This window comes from Thermobia domestica, chromosome 2 (assembly GCF_964235325.1).
Source record: "Thermobia domestica chromosome 2, izTheDome1.hap1.1, whole genome shotgun sequence".
NCBI lineage: Eukaryota > Metazoa > Arthropoda > Insecta > Zygentoma > Lepismatidae > Thermobia > Thermobia domestica.
Genome location: NC_137455.1, coordinates 2,846,905 through 2,864,931, shown reverse-complemented (window position 1 = coordinate 2,864,931; position 18,027 = coordinate 2,846,905). Strand labels below are relative to the sequence as shown.

Genomic DNA, 18,027 nt, shown 5'->3' with positions numbered 1-18,027 from the left:
CAAAGGGTTCTCAGTTCCATAGTAAGACTTCGTTTCAAGAAGGTTGGCTTCAGGACCCACTCCTCCGGGATTGGCTAGTCAAACGTGAAAGATATATTTATAAAGCAGAAGTGTTTATTATTTCTTTAGTGAGTTCCAGAGTCGTGATGGATAGAGTTGCTTATAAAGCAGGTTGCCAATTTTCCCTCAGGCTATTATTTCTGTCGCCAGTATGGGACGCCAAGCATCTGTGAAGAAACACACAAAAGAAGAAAACCTGTAATTTGTCCGACCTTCACATATTTATAAGAAGACCACAAACATCAAGTTCAGCTTCTTCATCAGAAGTGAAAAGCCCAGGAACTATCACTGTTTCATGTTCAGCTTCCTCGTCAGGTGTGAAAAGCCCAGAAACTAGCATAGTTTCGTGTTCAGCTTCCTCGACGGGCGTTGTCTTTAATAAATCTAACAGCAATAGTAATAATATTGGATTTTCTGATCTTCACTCAAGTGCTTTCAAGAAGTATCTGTTAAACAGGGATGTTATTAATGCGGAGATTAAATGGTGTTTACCAGTAATTGACACGCACAAATCTTTCCGTTCTGCGGAGAGAAATGTATAATTATTTCCTTACTTATTCCCAGATAGTGAAATAGCAGCAAAAATGCAACTGGGCCGTATTAAGATAGGTTATATCATTTTATCTGGTCTAGCACCACATTTTAAAAGGGAATTTCTGTGTGCGGTAATAGCCCATTAGTTATTAGATTCGATGAGTTACTTGATAAAGTGTCTCAGAAAAATCAAATGGACGTCAATGTCAGATTTGGGACACTACTAAGGGAGAGGTTTGTACTGATTACCTGATTTCGGCTTTACTTGGACGAAACAGAGCCTCAGATCTCCTAGGAGCATTCATGGACTCTGTGAAACCCCTTGATGTCAAAAATATCATACAGGTTTCTATGGATGGACCCACAGTGAATTTAAAGTTCCTTCAGGAGTTTAATACATTTCGGAAAAAAATGTTAAGGATATAGAACCAGCCAGGTTCTACAGGGATTGTCGAAGAATATTGCAGAAAATGGTCATAAAAATGCAGGAACCAGTGAAATTTAAGTTGACCAAAGCCCTAACTTGCTGGAATTCAGAGGTTGTTGCATGCAATGAAGGGATGGTCCACTTCAAGGAACTTTTGACCATATTGGTTGAAAGCAATTGACTTGACGTCACGCAGCTGATGTCGCTGCTCGGCAGTATTGCTATGTAATCAGTGATTCAAATACCAAAACGCGTCTTGAATCTTTTGATACGAAATGTCACAGACTTAATAGATTGTGATCTAATGTCATTTCTGCCCACAAAAGTGAGACAGATGCCTTGGTGAAGGTTCTCCATTCTACACTAATACTTTCTCACGGAAATGCATATGTGGACAGAGGTATTTGCGCAAATGAGTGTTGAGAACATTGCAGAAGAGACTTTGATTGCACAAAGAACTGTCTATGACACTATCAGATACAATGGGGGAAGTCAGGAACATAAAAATCACAAAATCTCTTCAGAATGCTGTCCGTTCTGCTAGACAGAATTATCAAACTGCTTTGGATGAGAAAAGGAAGATAGAATGTGAAGATGAAAAAAGGCTAAGATACCAGACACAAGGAAAGCTAAAAATGATATTAACAACAGGGAGCTTGAAAAGACCTATTCAAAACTCACATGAGTTTTTGGTGTATGGATCAAAGAAGCTTCAGTGATATTTATAATTTTATACAGTTCTTCCATTTGTTACGAGTATATATATATATATATATATATTGTGAGAACAGAAAATTCTAGTAGTTACTTCATTTGTTGAATTGTGCATATTCATTTGATAATAAATTTAGGTATATACGGAACACACAAAGCAATTTATTCAGTTTTTGTTTAATTGTGGAAAATGAAACTTTTTTTTTTTTTTTTTTTTTTTTTTATGTAACTATGAGCATATCATCAGACTATGAACGGACATGATCCGGGTATTAAAAAAAAAAAAAAAAATCAGCCGACAAACTTCGGGAGGTAAATCTTCCCACCACAAGTACTGCCCTCAAGATATATAGAAATAAATGGTGCTTTTATATATATATATATATATATATATATATATATATATATATATATATATATATATATATACCTGTTCAAACCCTAGAGTAATGTGGAATTTATGAAATAACTTCCAAACAAAAGTTCTTGAAAAATGTTATGATGATGCTGGAAAACCTGGAAATATGCGTGAATTTTATCTTGCCGTTTGAGTGGCCACCCTGCAATATATAAACGTTATAATTTTAGAACTGGCTACGCTACTACCCATATTTGTTAAGCACGGCTCGAGACAGGGGATTGTTACGAATGTGAGACATTGCAAGCAAAAACTTTACAAGCAAAATCTCACTCCACCTTCGGAAGTGTTCAAGATGATTCAGGTGAGGTAGTGCTTCAGTACATTATTCAGCAGGAGGCAGCAACACTAACTGATATCTGCTTACTTAAGTGGAGACATACGGCGTTAGAACTAATCATCTCTCGAGGACATTTTCGAAAACTTAAAATTGTAAATTTGAATCTTTTATCTTAGGCCTTCTTCTGCAAATTTGTGTAGATCATTTACCAATAAACAGGAAACTTCATTAAGCTAGCCCTATCCATACTTTCCACATAATTTATCTAAACCAATGGACCGTTTGCCAAATAATAATGCTTCTTCGCCTCTTTCTCTTAATTGTTTAAAACAATTTATTCCATGCTACCTCATAAAGAATCAGAGAATGGAAATAAAGCTTCCTTCAGAAATAACCTAATGTCCATTTGCAGTTTGGTTCCTTGATTATCACCTATTAAATCATTAATTAAAACTTTTCAATGAAATGTTTTAAATAAAAATAATCATACCGTATTCAAGACCAAAATTTCAACCCTACTAATATAAAATATAAAGCTAGGATCCCATGCTGCAAGAATCTTGTAGCTGTCATTAAAAACAATCTTGCAACTCTACAATATTTCTCTTAACAAAAGAGACACTGACCAAAGCTTAAAACTTTACTTTATTTTAAATTATAATTTGTAACTGTTTCGGATATCTAGCATATCCTTCTTCAGACACGATCGAAATTAATGAAAATACAGACATATATATAAATGTTGTTATAACAGAGTTTAAGAGTTTAAATATGGTTCCTGAAAACGTGTTTGGAAGAAGAAGTAACACCAAGAGGTCTCAGGATTATGAAGAAAGGAGTGGAGCACACATCACTGAGATTTAAGAAATTAATAAAAAAGGCCGAAAAAGAACTAGTGTGGAGTGTAATTAGAAGAAATAAAGAAGAAGAAAGAAGGAGTAGAGAGACTACGGAGAGAATAAGAAGTGAAATAGAAGACGGGCTGTCAGTGTTTGTAAGAGAAGAGGTTATGGAGAATTTGGAGAAGTGGGAAAGAAGTTTTAAAGAAAAAGTGAAAGAGAGATTGATGAAGAAAGGAAAAGCTTTAGGATGGCGTAGAGAAAAAAGCAAAGAAAGAGAAAAAATTAGAGTAGTGGTTTTGGGAGACGTGAGAATAACGGAAGAGGAGGAAGAACTTCTTAGTTTAGGTCACAGATTCAAGGTGAAAGAAGGGGAAATAGACTTTAGAGAGCTGATTTACTCAGTGGAAGAGGCCTTAACGGACGTTAAAGAAGAAGAACAGAGAGAGAAGATAAGGAGAAGAGCAGTAGCGTTAGTGAAGAACAGCATGAGGAAAAGGAGTAAAGAGAATTTGAAGAAGAAAGAAAAAAGGGGTCTTATGATGTTGAGAAGTAGGAAGGACATAGTAATAGAACAGGCGGACAAAGGTGGAGCAGTGGTAGTTATGGAGAAAGAATGGTACAAAAAGAAACTGGAAGATTTATGTGACAATACATATGAGGTTATAGGGGATAAGGACATGAAGGAAGAAGATCTATTGAAGAAAGTCATGAAAGAAGGAAGAGGTTTCAAGAAATTGATAAATATACAAGGAAGGATACCAAGAATGAAAGGTTTCCCAAAATTACACAAGAAAGAGGTGAAGCTTAGACCAGTACTAGACTGTAGAGGTAACTACTGGGAGCCACTAGAGAAGGAGTTGAAGGAGATTTGTGAAAGCATAAGAGAAGGACAAGAATCGTGCAGAGTGAAGAACACAGAAGAAGCCAAGGAATTGTTAAGAAGAGTGGAACTTATTGGAGGCAGAAAACTTATGTTTAGTCTTGATGTTAAGGCTATGTTCCCGAGCCTTAGTAGAGAAGCAATAATAAGTGTCATAGAGGAAGAAATGGGTAGTAAAAGTATAAAAGGATGGACAAAAGAGAAAGTAGTTAAGGCTCTGAAGTTAATATGGGAAAACAGTTATTGTATAATCGGTGAGAAAGTGGTAAAAATAAGAAAAGGAATCAGTATAGGTTCGAGGCTGAGCCCAGTACTGGCAGAAATAATTATGAACAAATGGGAGAAAAAGGTGAAAGAAGAAGGGTGTAAGAACTTGATCATATTTTGTAGGTATGTGGATGACTGTCTAGGCTTGTGGAAAGGGACTAGGAGACAATTAGAGAACTTCAAAGATAGTGTGGAAGATAAAGAAAAAGGCATAAGCTTGGAAATGGAGTTGGAAGAAAATGGAAGAATAAACTTTTTAGACATGAGCATAATAAAACAAGGAGAAGGCCTGGTTACGAGGTGGTACCAGAAAGAGTGCTCAGCGGGAGTGTACTGCCATGAGAGGAGCGACGTGGATAGGAGTACAAAGAGAAATTTCATAACAAATATGATAAGAAGAATAGAAATGATGGAGGACGAAGAGGAAGGAAGGAAGGAGAGCATACAGAAATTCTACAGACAGTTAGAGAAGAACGGTTACAGCAAGAAAGAGTTAGAGAAGGAAGAAGAACGCAGGAAGAGGAAGAGAGGGAGAAAGAAGAATGAAGAAGATGAGAGTGGAAAATGGCATGGCATAGAAAGTATGGGAGAAGAAACGGAGAAACTGAAGAATTTATTGAAGAAAGGAGGGGTCAGAACTTATAGAAAGAGTGGAGAAACTTTATTAAGATCAATAAAGAAGAAGAATAAAAAAGGAACTAAAAAGATTAATGAAGAGGAAGAAGGGGTCATTTACAGGGTATGGTGTGAGGACTGCGATATGTCATATATAGGAGAGACAGGAAAGAGAATGAAAGAAAGGATAAAACAACATGAAGATGATGTTAGGAAGAAAAAAGATACCAATGCCATATACAAACATGTTAAGGAGACGAATCACGCAATTAATTGGGATAAGACGGAAGTATTAGAGATGGAGAAAAGAATGATAATAAGGAAGTGGAAAGAAGCGGATTGGATAAAGAAGGTAGGAAGAGATAAACTGATGAACTGGACAGGGGGATTACCAATTAATGAATCATGGCAAGGAAGTTTGAATAACATAAGAAAAAAAAATAAATAAATAAATAAAAATAAAAAAAAAATAATAAAAATAAAAGGCCCTTATAAGAACCAAAAATAAAGAAAGTGATTAAATGGAAAGTGAACACGAAGACTTATACGATGAAGGCCTCGGTAAATAAGAAAAATAAATAAATAAATAAAAATAAAAAAGTACAACAATGACTCTATATATGACTGTTAAAAGAATTTAAAAATTTTTTATAACAATGAATATATATATGACGGTTAAAGAATTTAAACTCTGTTATAACAACATTTATATATATGTCTGTATTTTCATTAATTTCGATCGTGTCTGAAGAAGGATATGCTAGATATCCGAAACAGTTACAAATTATAATTTAAAATAAAGTAAAGTTTTAAGCTTTGGTCAGTGTCTCTTTTGTTAAATCAATTAACCCAAAGCCATGAATAGTCTTAATATTTCTCTATGTAAACTTAGTCTTGAGAGAGACATGCAACAATTTTTTCATCTTACAAGGAGTCAAACCATATGCAACTTTCTGGGTCATCTTGCTTGCCACCTGCTATCGCCCTCCCACTAAGGAAAAAACACTTTCGCCGCTTCCGAAACGACGGATTCTTTTGGACGGGAAGGGGAAGCACGCCAAAATACACGTTTTTAATAAGGAGGTTCACTATTTGTCCACTAGAGTGCAGTGCTCCATGGGTGGACTTCAGAAAGTTATAATTGTGTAAACAGTAAATATAAAGATGGAGTTGCAAGATTTTTTAATGACAGCTACAAATTTCTTGCAGCATGACAACCTAGCGTAAGAAAAGACATTAAATTGATAAATCCCAAGTAATACTACCTTCTCTGTGGCTAACGTAGAAAACTCTCCGCAATTTGTACATTTACCTACATCCAACTCTCCTCTGGATTATTGTTTAATCTCGAACCACAATCAAAACTTACAAATTTTAGTCAATCCACAAAAGTTATAAAGGGAACTACCCGCAGTACAATATTTAATATCTTTCACCCACATATATAATATACTCGAAGAAACAGCGTCAAAACGTAATTTCCCCCTTCATATTTATGAATATGATGAAAATTTACATAGTAATTATGGCAAAATCGCTACCTGGGTTCAACCTACTATCCATTTCATAAAGATAGGCCCCCGATTTCCCGGTGTTGGCATGACGTTTACTCAAAACTTACATTGCATTCTCGTACCTCGTTAGAATGATGTCTTTTCATTACTTAAGACATAAAAATTTTTTTGTACTGTGTAGTGAGAAAAAAATAGGAGTTAGTGAAAAAGTGTGTATTTTATCGTACTTTTTTGCTAGATTAATGTTTATACGAAAGGAGATCAAGTGAAATAATTTCCTGTGCACGATATGTAGATGCATCTGTTACCTGTAAGTTCTGAAAATTTCATTACTCAATACGTAGTAATTTTCTTGTTATTCAGTAAAAAGTGAGACATCATTATCTCTGAATTGCCGTGGTGTATTATCAATCTGAAAAAACTTTTAGAAAGATCTTAAAGTACCTTTTTCAACCAAACTGTTTCGATTTGTTTTAAAAGATAAACAATGACAAATATGACATCATGATTTTCTCCCCTTTGCGCCTTTCGCTATCGCAGTTTATACGGAGTGCTACGTTGCCACATTTGCCTGGCGCGTATACACTCTCAGCCCGACGGCTATTTAAACTTGTCACGTACTGTCCGGTACTTTTTAGAGGTATTTTTAAAATTTCTTATTTCTTTGAAATTAACAGAATATACAGTAAACGTACTAATTGTTTAAAATTAGAAAAACGAACTGTTTGCCTTGTTTGGATTTGCATGTGATGATCCTCGAAAATTTGTTGCTTTTTGTCAGTTTTTCACTTACTGCACGCAGTACAAAATACACTTGCACAGAAACAAATACGCTCACAAAATTTATATATATGATATGATACAATATTAGTTTATATGTAATATTGAGTTTACACTTAACAGAAAATCTGTTTTCAGATCTAGGAGTCCCAGTACTTCTCTTTAGTGTTGTATATTTCGAAGCACTTTCCCACGGAAAGTCAAACTTTCATATATCAGACAATAAACGCTAATATTTTATTAAAAACTTCTTTCACCGTGCGGATGCTACGCACTTTGCATCTGCTTTGTCCTACTCTATTAGAATTTGCAGATATTGGGGGAACTCTGTATGGGTAATAGTCCCTTGCTACCAGCCTTCCACCGGGCGAAGACTGTGATAGTCCCTGTACTTCAATGCCTGCTGAGTGCACCAGCTTTTCTGCTACGTTCGCATAAAAAGTTCGAAGTGCGAGTATTTTCCTGCTTTATTACTGTACAGTATGTGAGCATTGACGTTAATAAGTCAAACAGCAGAGAAAACAGTTTCTTCCATCATTTGACAGACATACTAATAGCTCTTGCGTAGTTGATTTCTAAAAAAAACCTGGCTTCCGTACAAAGCATATGTGAATAATTAGTGTAAAAAAAAAATTGTTTTCAATCGAAGTAACAGGCTTTCACTTAGAAAACAAAGATTTTTGGTTTAGTAATTTTTCATTTTCTCAATCTGCTGTTTTCCGTATTGATTAATTTCTTTTTTTAGTATTCACGGCGCGAGCTCATGCGATTTGGATTCCACGTTAATCAGTAAGTCCACGTCTCATATAGCCTTGCTGCTGAATGGGATGTTAAAATCAACTTTTTCTTTTTTATATATATAAAATTTCGGTAGAAACAGCTGAAACAGATTATATGGGGAATACTCTGTAGATAGCCCAGCATTTTGATAATTTCCCGGAACACTAATAAACAGGGGTTTTGCATTTACTTGAATTTTATCGCTCCACATTACATAAGAATCTGCCTTTGAATAGAAACACCTTTTTTTCTTTCCCGGGTTATTTTTTCTCTTCACTTGAAACAGAGTTACTATCTCGTTCACTCCCGGATACGCCACTGAGCACAGAATAATCAATGTCATTACTACCTAACTCATAACTATCTGAGTCTGAGTCGTTCATCAGTTCTGCAATTTCATTATCGCTCAAAATTTTGCCACTTCTTTCTGTGATATCGCCGCTCGTAGAAGGAATATCCAAGTTTTTTTTTAAAATAAAAAAAGGCACGAGTAATATTCAGGAAAATATAAATATACGTTCCCCCCGTCTCACTCCAATGAACACATATAATGTGAGTGCGTGTGTAAGTTTTTGATGTCTACGAACCGAAGGAAAGTGTTGAAAACGTAATCAGTGCGACGTGATTAGACGCAAAAACAACCCTCGTCACCTACACATTGCATAGTTTTCTTTCGTTGAAAGAAAGCAAAGGATCCTTGATTCCCTGTTACATTCGGTAGAGGAATTGACTGCAGAACAACTTGGGTGAACACGTGATTGTCAAGGCTACATTTCTTTCTTTCTTTCACATGTTCGTAAGCTGGGAAATGTGTATGCTGATTGAACTTGAGGTATAAATGAAGCCATTGTTAATAAGTGTCCAGGAGGATAGCAGGAGGAGCGATAAGTCAACAAGTGACGAAAGTGAATGAGGTAAGTGGATTAATATATTTTTGGATGTGTTACTTCAACGTTTTATTTCAATTACATTGAGATACGTACATGCACTATTATTTTTAAGATGTTGTGAAAGGTTGAGATTTTTTTTTTTTTTTTTTTTGCCTATTACATTCTTATGACGTAGGCTCCGCGCTGCAAGCTTTCTGAACGCGACAATACAGCACAACAGCGTTGCCCCACTTCCAGTTACTGTATGCTGTTTCTTCATATAAGCGCGGGGAATTTCAAGGCTGGGCTGCAACATGGCTCTCCGCTTAACGCACAGAATATGTTGGAATAAACATTTTTTTAAAAGATAAATACTCTACCAACTAAATCCATTTTTGTGAAAAAGTTTCAAATGTTTGGGTACCAAAGTTTTGAACTGTATTTTGTACGTTTCTCTATCTACCATGGTAAAGGAGATGTAATCGTTATTTACGTCGTGGTTCGGAGTAACTTTTATTTCTCATATCTTCCCCCTTTTCTTAGTTGCGATTCCCAGTTGCACTACGACGGTTACGATTACTGCCCATGCCTACAATTTCAACTTACGATGACTGGGAGCATGGTAGATGAAAATGTAGACAACGTGAAATTTTTGTTAAGCTACACATACAATAGAGTTAAATATTAAATATATAGCAAATGACAAACTGACCTTTTTGTAGAAAGAATGTAATATTACTGTAGAGACACAAGTATTACATGCATTTACGTTTCAAATACATTTACAATTAATGATTCAGTATTAATAACGTGGCGACGTGGTGGCTTAAAATGGTAGGTAACTCACGTGTTTCTTCGGCTAGCCTGTCGAAGTTGCTCCTTCGATGTCTTGTGTTCGAATATATACGGTTTCTGAAGTTGAAGTCCCAAATTGGCGTTATGAGTATGGGTCTTGTTCCATGGGGTCGTTATCGATGTACTATTAGACAAGTGCACTTATGTAAAAATCACTGTGAGAAAATACAAACTGTCACTTTTGTATATAGAAAGGTTCATCACTTTTAACTTAACACACAACGTTTATATGTGCGTAACCATCTAGTAGTACCATAATTACAGACATCCTGAATGCTGCTTTTAGAAAAGGCGCGATATGCGCAAGCAAACGTCGACACGTTTCCCGTCGATTAGGCACACGGCGACTGCACGCTTTGTTCAGTTAGCTAGTGCGTATATGTTCTCTGGGCTGAAGCTCTCCGGTGATGACGTATGATGACAAATTCACACTCTTTGGCTGAAGGAGTGCGTACATTTTAAATGATCGAATCAGCGTTGGGTTATGACGAGAAGTAAGATGTCTTTGCAACTTTCCCGTTTTTTCCGGACTGAGAGCGTTCACAAAGAGAGCGTTCACTGAGACCGAGTCATCGTTTCTGCGTCGTATGTCTATATTTGGTTACGAAATCTCACTGAAGTCTACTAACACAGATAAAAAGACATTCCAAAGCGATGAGAAGAGTTTCTAGAACGATTGGAAGTATACGAGGGTTGGTTAATAAAGCTTAGAATAAATCTATCTGTTCAATGTTTCTTTTAAATCCAAAAAAATGAGCCATAGGACGGTGACAGAGATCAGAGCGTCATACATTTATTTTAATTACACAAAAAGTATCAAATGATGAAAATTGAACTTTTCACAACTTACAGTTAATGGATGCATCTACATATTGTACACTCATATCCAAAACTATTGTTGCATATCTATAACTGTCTTCTTGTAAGAATATAATTTGATCATGATTTTGTAGGGTACTTTTAATACTGATACTATGTGTATAATCCGGAAATGTATATTTGTGGTAAATTTCATAGGAAAAGGATTATAAATATGGAAATTAGAATGAGTAAAACACAATGTTGCTAAATGGACAAGAAAGTTTTATTTTAGTTTTATTATTCTTATTTACTGGTCTTTTGACATGAAATTTACCACATACATGTCTTTGCCCATTATAAACATACTATCATCATAAGAAATACCGGGCGAATTCCTTATCAAATTACAACATATTTATAGACATGCGACAATAATTTTAAACATGAGTGTACAAAGGAAATTATTTCATGTGATCTCCTTTCCGAGATATAGTCCTATAAACATTGATTTACCAAAAAGTACTATAAAATACGCACTTTTTCATTTAATTCCTTTTTTTTTTTTTTTCTCATTACATAGTACAAAGAATTTGTATGTCTTAAGTATTAAAAAGACAAGATTCCAGAAATTCCAACGAGGTACAATGCAATGTAAGTCTTGAATGTACGTCATAGCAGCAGCGCGAAGTCAGGGGCTATCTTTATGAAATGGATAGTATTTCTTCACACTCAAGATTTCATTTGCCTATTTGAGTAACATATTAAAACCAACTTCAAACCTTTGAAGCCCTCTATGCTATGCTGAACTTCTGCAAACAACCAAACCATTGGAATACAACTAAACAATTTTCTATCATCTTCAATCTATACCTTCCTTCTCATATAATCATGCCATTTCTTCTACTTACCGGGACCTTTTTCAGGAAACACTTCACTGCACCATTATTCCAAGCGATTATAATACGCAGCCAAGCCTATGTTCTCGCATCAATAAAGCAGGCTTTACTCTGCACTTAGCACTTGCTGAAAACAATCGATTTTTCTTTCAATGATGGCAAATCCACAAGGGTGTTGTATTTCTCTTCAGTGCACCAGACGTTACTCGTACCAGTATGCCCATCACTTGAACATAGGTAACCTTTCTAAAACAGTGACTGCTATCCTATTTTAACATATACACTAACGCTCAAAAGTTTTCGAAAACCCCGGATTTTTGTAAGCATCTACTGTGATCCTGTTATTTTGGCACGAAACCTTTACCTCCCTGCATCGGATCTACTCCTGCCTAAAATATAGAATTTGATGATAGGTGAATGGAGGCCTGAGAGGTATTGCAGATGATAGGTATATCGAATTCTAAAAACTGAGGCCAAAAAAGGATATTTCATATAAGATGTTACACAGAAAAAACAAAACTATGTAAGGCGACGCAAGACATTAATTTTGTTTGGAAAGTGTAAACATTGGGGAGTCAATGCAGTGACAAATATTTGAAAGTAATTTTCCAAATTTTGCAGTTCTTTATAGCTTGTTGATATGCTAACGTTTAAACCGCCAAAAATACCGTACTTTGAAAAGTATTTACGATGATTTCGTATGCTCTATTGTTGCTCGTTGAAATAGTAACTGCAAGCATTACATATACACTTCCAGTGAGTGACAATTGAGCAGAAAAAGATGTATATTGACCACTTTTCAAAAGAATACGTTTTTATCTTTTTTAAAGCCATCATATCTATAAGGTATAGAGAATTGCAAAATTTGGAAAACTGGATTTTCTTTCAAATTTCTGTCCATACTGCATCTACACCGTTCAACAAAACTAATTTGTTGCTTCGCCTTGCACAATTTTGTTTATTCTATGTAATATATATAAGAAATATCCTTTTCTTGCCCTGTTTTAAAAGTTATAATTCGACGTATCATTTGCAGTATCTCTCAGACCTCCATTCACCTGTCGTCAAATTCTATGTTTTAGCCAGTACATCTGATGCAGGGCGCTAGTTCTCGTGCCAAAATAACAGGACCACATTAGATGCTTACGAATATCCGGGGTGTTCAACAACTTTTGAGCGGTACTATCATCATTGTTCTGGAACAACATAAAACAATTTTTTGGACAAATTTTAGAACAAAAACATTTGAAGCAATTACCATGAAAAAAATTGTACCTACACCTAACTTACAGCCAGTCTAGTAAAAAAATGCCGAAACCAATGGTATCTGTCAAATATGATCTAATTGTTACCACTCTCCATTTGCAATTTCTTAAGAGGAAAGAACCGAAGTAAAATCAGACGAAACTGGTTATGTTACAAACCAGGAGTGAAAAAGGAAATAGTTCTGCAATAGTCAGTCCACAAACTTCACTCATTCTGAAATTCGTTTGGAAATGGCAAACTGTCGATTGAAATACTGTGAAGTGGGAAGCAGCGTTTTGTGGATCGATCGGTAAAGAGTAAGCACTGGTGATGAACCTGAGAGCGATCAATCACTGTGTGTCTGCAATAAACGAAAAAAGGTCGACAGCGAGGGGATGAATCAAATTAAATAACGATTAATTTAATTTAGTTTAAAATTTAGTCACTACATACTCGCATTGGAGGCAACTTGATTACGTTTCACAGTCAGACAATGAACAGAATTCCACCGACCTCGGCACTTTTGTAATGAAGGGTTTGGAGAGCCGTAGCTACTGGGTATAAATACGTGCCACTCTGCGTACTGTCTTGTTAGTTTACTTGAGATTACAAACTTTTTTAGCCGATCCGTGTACAGGTCACTTCTGTAAGTTGGCTTGTTTTGTGGACACTACATGGCCTATAAGATAGGCATGCTTATTATTCTGTAAGTCGGCTGCCTATCTCGCTACTTGGCTGAGATGCACGGTGGCTCAGTGGTGGAGCACTTACCTTTGGTGCGAGGAGACCGTGGTTCGATCTTCGGCCAAATAAATTTGTGATCCACGTTTCAGATGCCGGATATGAAAGACGGGCCTTAGCCTGAGCCAAAATCGTGTCCGTGGGTTTTCTCGGGGTACTCCTTAATTCTCATTCTATCAACTTTTCCACCATTCACTTGCCTTAATTAAGAGCATAATCGTGGGCGTTAAAGATTTCATTTCATTTTTCGCAACTTGGCCGACTGAAGCATGTCATTTCTACGCTGCTGATGTTAAATTTACCTGTACATGTTGGACGCCCAGCTGATCATTTGATAGTATACAAGATTGGAAATCTCTCCAGAGTATCTTTCTTTTACTGTTCTTGCTATGCTCTGGAAGATCAATTTACATAAGGAAAAAGGCAGAAACATGCCCATTCAAAAGGAACTTCTCCAAAGATACAGAAGGCAAAGCTTCTGTTTATTACTCGTTATGTCTATTGTAGGCGAGTATACAAACATATTAAAAGACTTCCCATTCATATTCTACATTCAAAGACATTCGATAATCAAATCCAGATAAATTTATTGATAGGAATATCTGTTTTTGTAACGTATTCTTACACTTCTCTTTATGGGAATTGCAGCAAATCTATACGAAATGAAGATCGGATCTATACTCTCTAACTCTATGGAACCCGCAGGTTCAATACCGCGTTTACAAGAGCTCTCCAATAACTTCTATTCTTAGCCAACTTAATCAGTTTCTTTGTATTCCTCTTATGCGAGAGCCATTTTAATATTGTCCTCCCATCTGCACCTAGGTCTTTCTAATGGTCGTTTTCCGATTGCATTTCCAGTTAAGACTTTGACAGCGTTTCTACTTTCTTCCATCCTAGCTACATGGTCTGCCTATCTAAGCCTTCTAGATTTGATGACCATAACAATGTTTGGTAAACCATATAAATTATGCAGTTCCCCATTATGAAGTTTCCGCCATTACCCATTCTCGTTCCTTTTTGGGTCTGAATATTCTATCTCAGGATTTTATTCTCAAATACTTTCAGTTTGTATTCTTTCCTCAGAGTAAGTGACCACGCTTCGCAACCATACAGAACAATAGGTATGATTATAGTTTTATATATTTTAAGCTTCAAATTCCTCGACAGAATTCGCGACGACAAGCGATTTTGAACTGAATAATACGAGTTCATTGCTTTGTGTAGACATTTAATTTCTTCGTGAATATAGTTTTCGTCTGTTAATATTAATCCTAGATATCTGAAAGTATTCACTTTATCAAAAGTATTATTTAATATTTTAACGCACCCATAAATGCCGTATTACGATCCCGACGAACTTCCATGCATTTAGTTTTCTCTGCATTTACTTCTAAACCAATGTCCCAACAAGCGTTCAATAAGACCTGTGCATTTCTTTCTATTGTTCTCCTATCATCCCCTAATAAATTTATATCATCAGCATACGCCATAATCTGGTGAATACCATTTAACTCTAGGCCCTGGTTGCTATCTTTGATTTTCCTTATAACGTATTCTATAACAAAGTTGAATAATAATGGCGACAACGCACCTCCTTCGGGGACGAAAAAGACAAAAGTACAAGTCCTTGAAGGTCAAAACCGATTGGAAGTGTGTCTGTAAATTCACACGATGGATCTGGTTTTGGCGTTTCACTATTTACAGGGTGGGTAAACAAGGTTGTTTGTAATATTGCATCTACCGTCAGAGGGGTAAGAAATGAAACAATGAATGAAGAATGTGCCGTAGCGTTTTGCAGGCAATTATGTTGAAATTACATTACACTGAAAATAGAGTGTGAATAATAAATTAAGATAGGTATTTATTACATGCGTTGCTTTTTATACTACGGAAATGTTTGCTATATTTTATAAAATAAACATTAACATGTACGTAATGATTGGTTACTGCGCTAGAATTGCATGTATTACAATCTATGGTAGTTTCTGCTTTAAAATACAGGTAAGTTTATCAGTTCAATAGATGAATGCTGGCCAACACAGACAAGTTTCAGTGTATATTCTCAGAAAGAAAAGGATTGTGACAAATAATTTCTTATAACTAAATAATAGTATCGTATTTATGTGAATCTAAGACGCACCCTTGCCGAAAATGATAAAACCTACCCTTCACTGATTTTAAACAAAGAAGGAAAAAATAAACATCGGAAAACAAATAATGTTATGGGAAAACAAACAAACATTGAACTTACAGTATACTCATGTGCATATGCTGGTACTTTCTTTTTCCCTAATATAATTATGGTACAACACTTGGCTGCGTTAGTTTTATAGCAATTCATTATCCGTATCATATTATACCACAATGTATACTACCAGTATGTAAGCTACACTGACACGTTATTGCTCATCATGTTTTCTCATCGACATCACTATCTTTTCCAATTTATCTACTTTTGATAGCCAAATGCACACAAAAATACACATTTTTTACAGAATCGTGTCTAACGTGATTAGCAATTTTTGGCAAAACTCCATCTAATCTCGACTAAATTTACATCTAAGACGCACCTTGATTTTGGAGGCAAAAAGATCAAAAAAGAATCGCGTAAATACGGTATTTTTTCCGAAGGTTCTTCACAATACCCATGTTCATGATCCACTGAGTTATCTATTCCAAACAAAACAATTTTGTTTTCTCCTTTAAATCACTAACCAACTATAATTCTACTTTTTCCAGTTTCTCCTGAGTTGAGAATAAGCGTACGACGTATTACCGGTATATCAAGTTTTTTTTTTTTTTTTTTTTTTTTTTTTTTTTTTTTTTAAAGTGAACAAAATTCATCTACTCTGATAAAAATCCTCTTTAAATGATTGCATAAGTAAATTATAGCATAGTTAAACAATGTTTCGAAGAAACTGTGTCAGATATGTGCGAATCATCAATTAATTATACTTTCATTTCTTCACCTATAACGACACATCGAGAGAAACAATTCCATATTTCGTATAACAAGGTACATTCGCGAAGTGTTCTCTCAGGAGTCGTGTAAAATTGATTCAAATGCAAAGTTTCCCGCGGCCCAATGCGCATTGTACTAATTCTAGTGGCCCATATCGCTAATTTGCATATTTATGAGGTCTTCATATATATATATGTATATCTGGAATTCAATCATACACTACTATAACGCTCGGACACAAAATTGCTTTTAATTTCTTTAGATATAACTGGAAATGAATACGGGCATACGCAAAACAAATTGGATCAAGTACTTGGATCAAACCTTTTCTAACACATGTTACCCACACCGGCTGCCATCTCGGATTCAATTTTCGGTTTTTCAAATGGGAATAGGTGCAAGTAATACATGAAATTCATGTACAGTTTCCTCGGAAATTTATTAGTGTAGTGTGTTTTACCGTAGCTTGTACTGTTTACAAAATATTGTATGTTAAATATCAGGCACTTCACGACTATTGAACCAAATAGAAAGTTGTGCAGGACCCCTAAGTAGAGTAACAAATAACACAGTTCTGACCAGAACAGAATGAAATATATTAAAAACTATACTTACAATGTGTTACAATTTCAAGGACCTAACATCCTCTTCATCAGACACAAACACTGAGAAAAGACAGGTGACAGCAGATCTTATATACACGAGAAAGTGAAAGGCCACGCCCTTAAGACTTTGTGGGAAAATAGCTATTGCATAATTGGAGAAAGACTAGTGAAGATAAAAGAAGTTTTAAGCATTGGATCCAAGCTGAGTCCAGTTCTAGCGAAAATAGTAATGAACAAGTGGGAGAAAAAAGTGTCAGAACAAGCAGGAGGAAAGTTACTGTTCTTTTGCAGGTATGTTGATTGTTTAGGCATATGGACAGGGAATAGAAATCAACTGGAGAAATATGTTGAAAGTATAGAAGACCAAGAGAAAGGCATAAGGTTAGAATTAGAAGTTGAAGAAAATAACTCTATCAATTTCATTGATATGAAGATAGAGAAGCAAGGTGAGAAAGTGACTACCAGTTGGTATCAGAAACCGTGTTGGGCAGGTACTTATTGCCACTGGAGAAGTGATGTAGACAAAGCAACTAAGAAGAATTTCATTAGGAACATGGAAAGGAAGATAGACAACATCAACAGCGAGTAAGAGGGAAAGAAAAAAAGATTTGGAAAAATTCTACAAACAATTGAACAATAATGGATATAGGATAGAGCAGTTTAGGAGAAAGAGAAAAGAAGATAATATGGATACGAAAGAAGAGGAAGACAAGAAGTGGTATGGAATTCAGAGCATAGGCGAAAAGACCGAAGTGCTGAAGAAGTTATTAAGAAAAGGTGGTGTGAAGACTTATAGAAAAGGAGGAGAAACTTTGTTGAAGTGCATAAGGAAGGAAAATCATATAGAGGAGCAGGGAGAAGGAGTGATATATGAAGTGAAGTGTAGTGAGTGTGACATGAAATACATAGGGGAGACGGGGAAAAGGCTTATGGACAGAT

At 35.6% G+C, this 18,027-nt stretch overlaps 1 protein-coding gene across 1 annotated transcript; it reads left to right on the top strand.

The window, feature by feature from the left end:
* Nucleotides 1–3,499: 3,499 nt before the first annotated feature.
* On the top strand, nucleotides 3,500–17,677 carry LOC145678934 (uncharacterized). The gene is made up of 2 exons (XM_081749541.1): nucleotides 3,500–4,545; nucleotides 17,380–17,677. The coding sequence occupies exons 1-2, from the start codon at nucleotides 3,500–3,502 to the stop codon at nucleotides 17,675–17,677; spliced, it is 1,344 nt and encodes a 447-aa protein (XP_081605667.1).
* Nucleotides 17,678–18,027: the final 350 nt, after the last annotated feature.

What these genes read in the sequence shown, in the direction of transcription:
- LOC145678934 (XM_081749541.1), top strand. Translation starts at nt 3,500, where the DNA reads ATGAAGAAAGGAAAAGCTTTAGGATGGCGTAGAGAAAAAAGCAAAGAA. An exon ending in AACTTGATCATATTTTGTAG is followed by an intron (nt 4,546 to 17,379) that starts GTATGTGGATGA and finishes GTTCTTTTGCAG; the next exon opens with GTATGTTGATTGTTTAGGCA.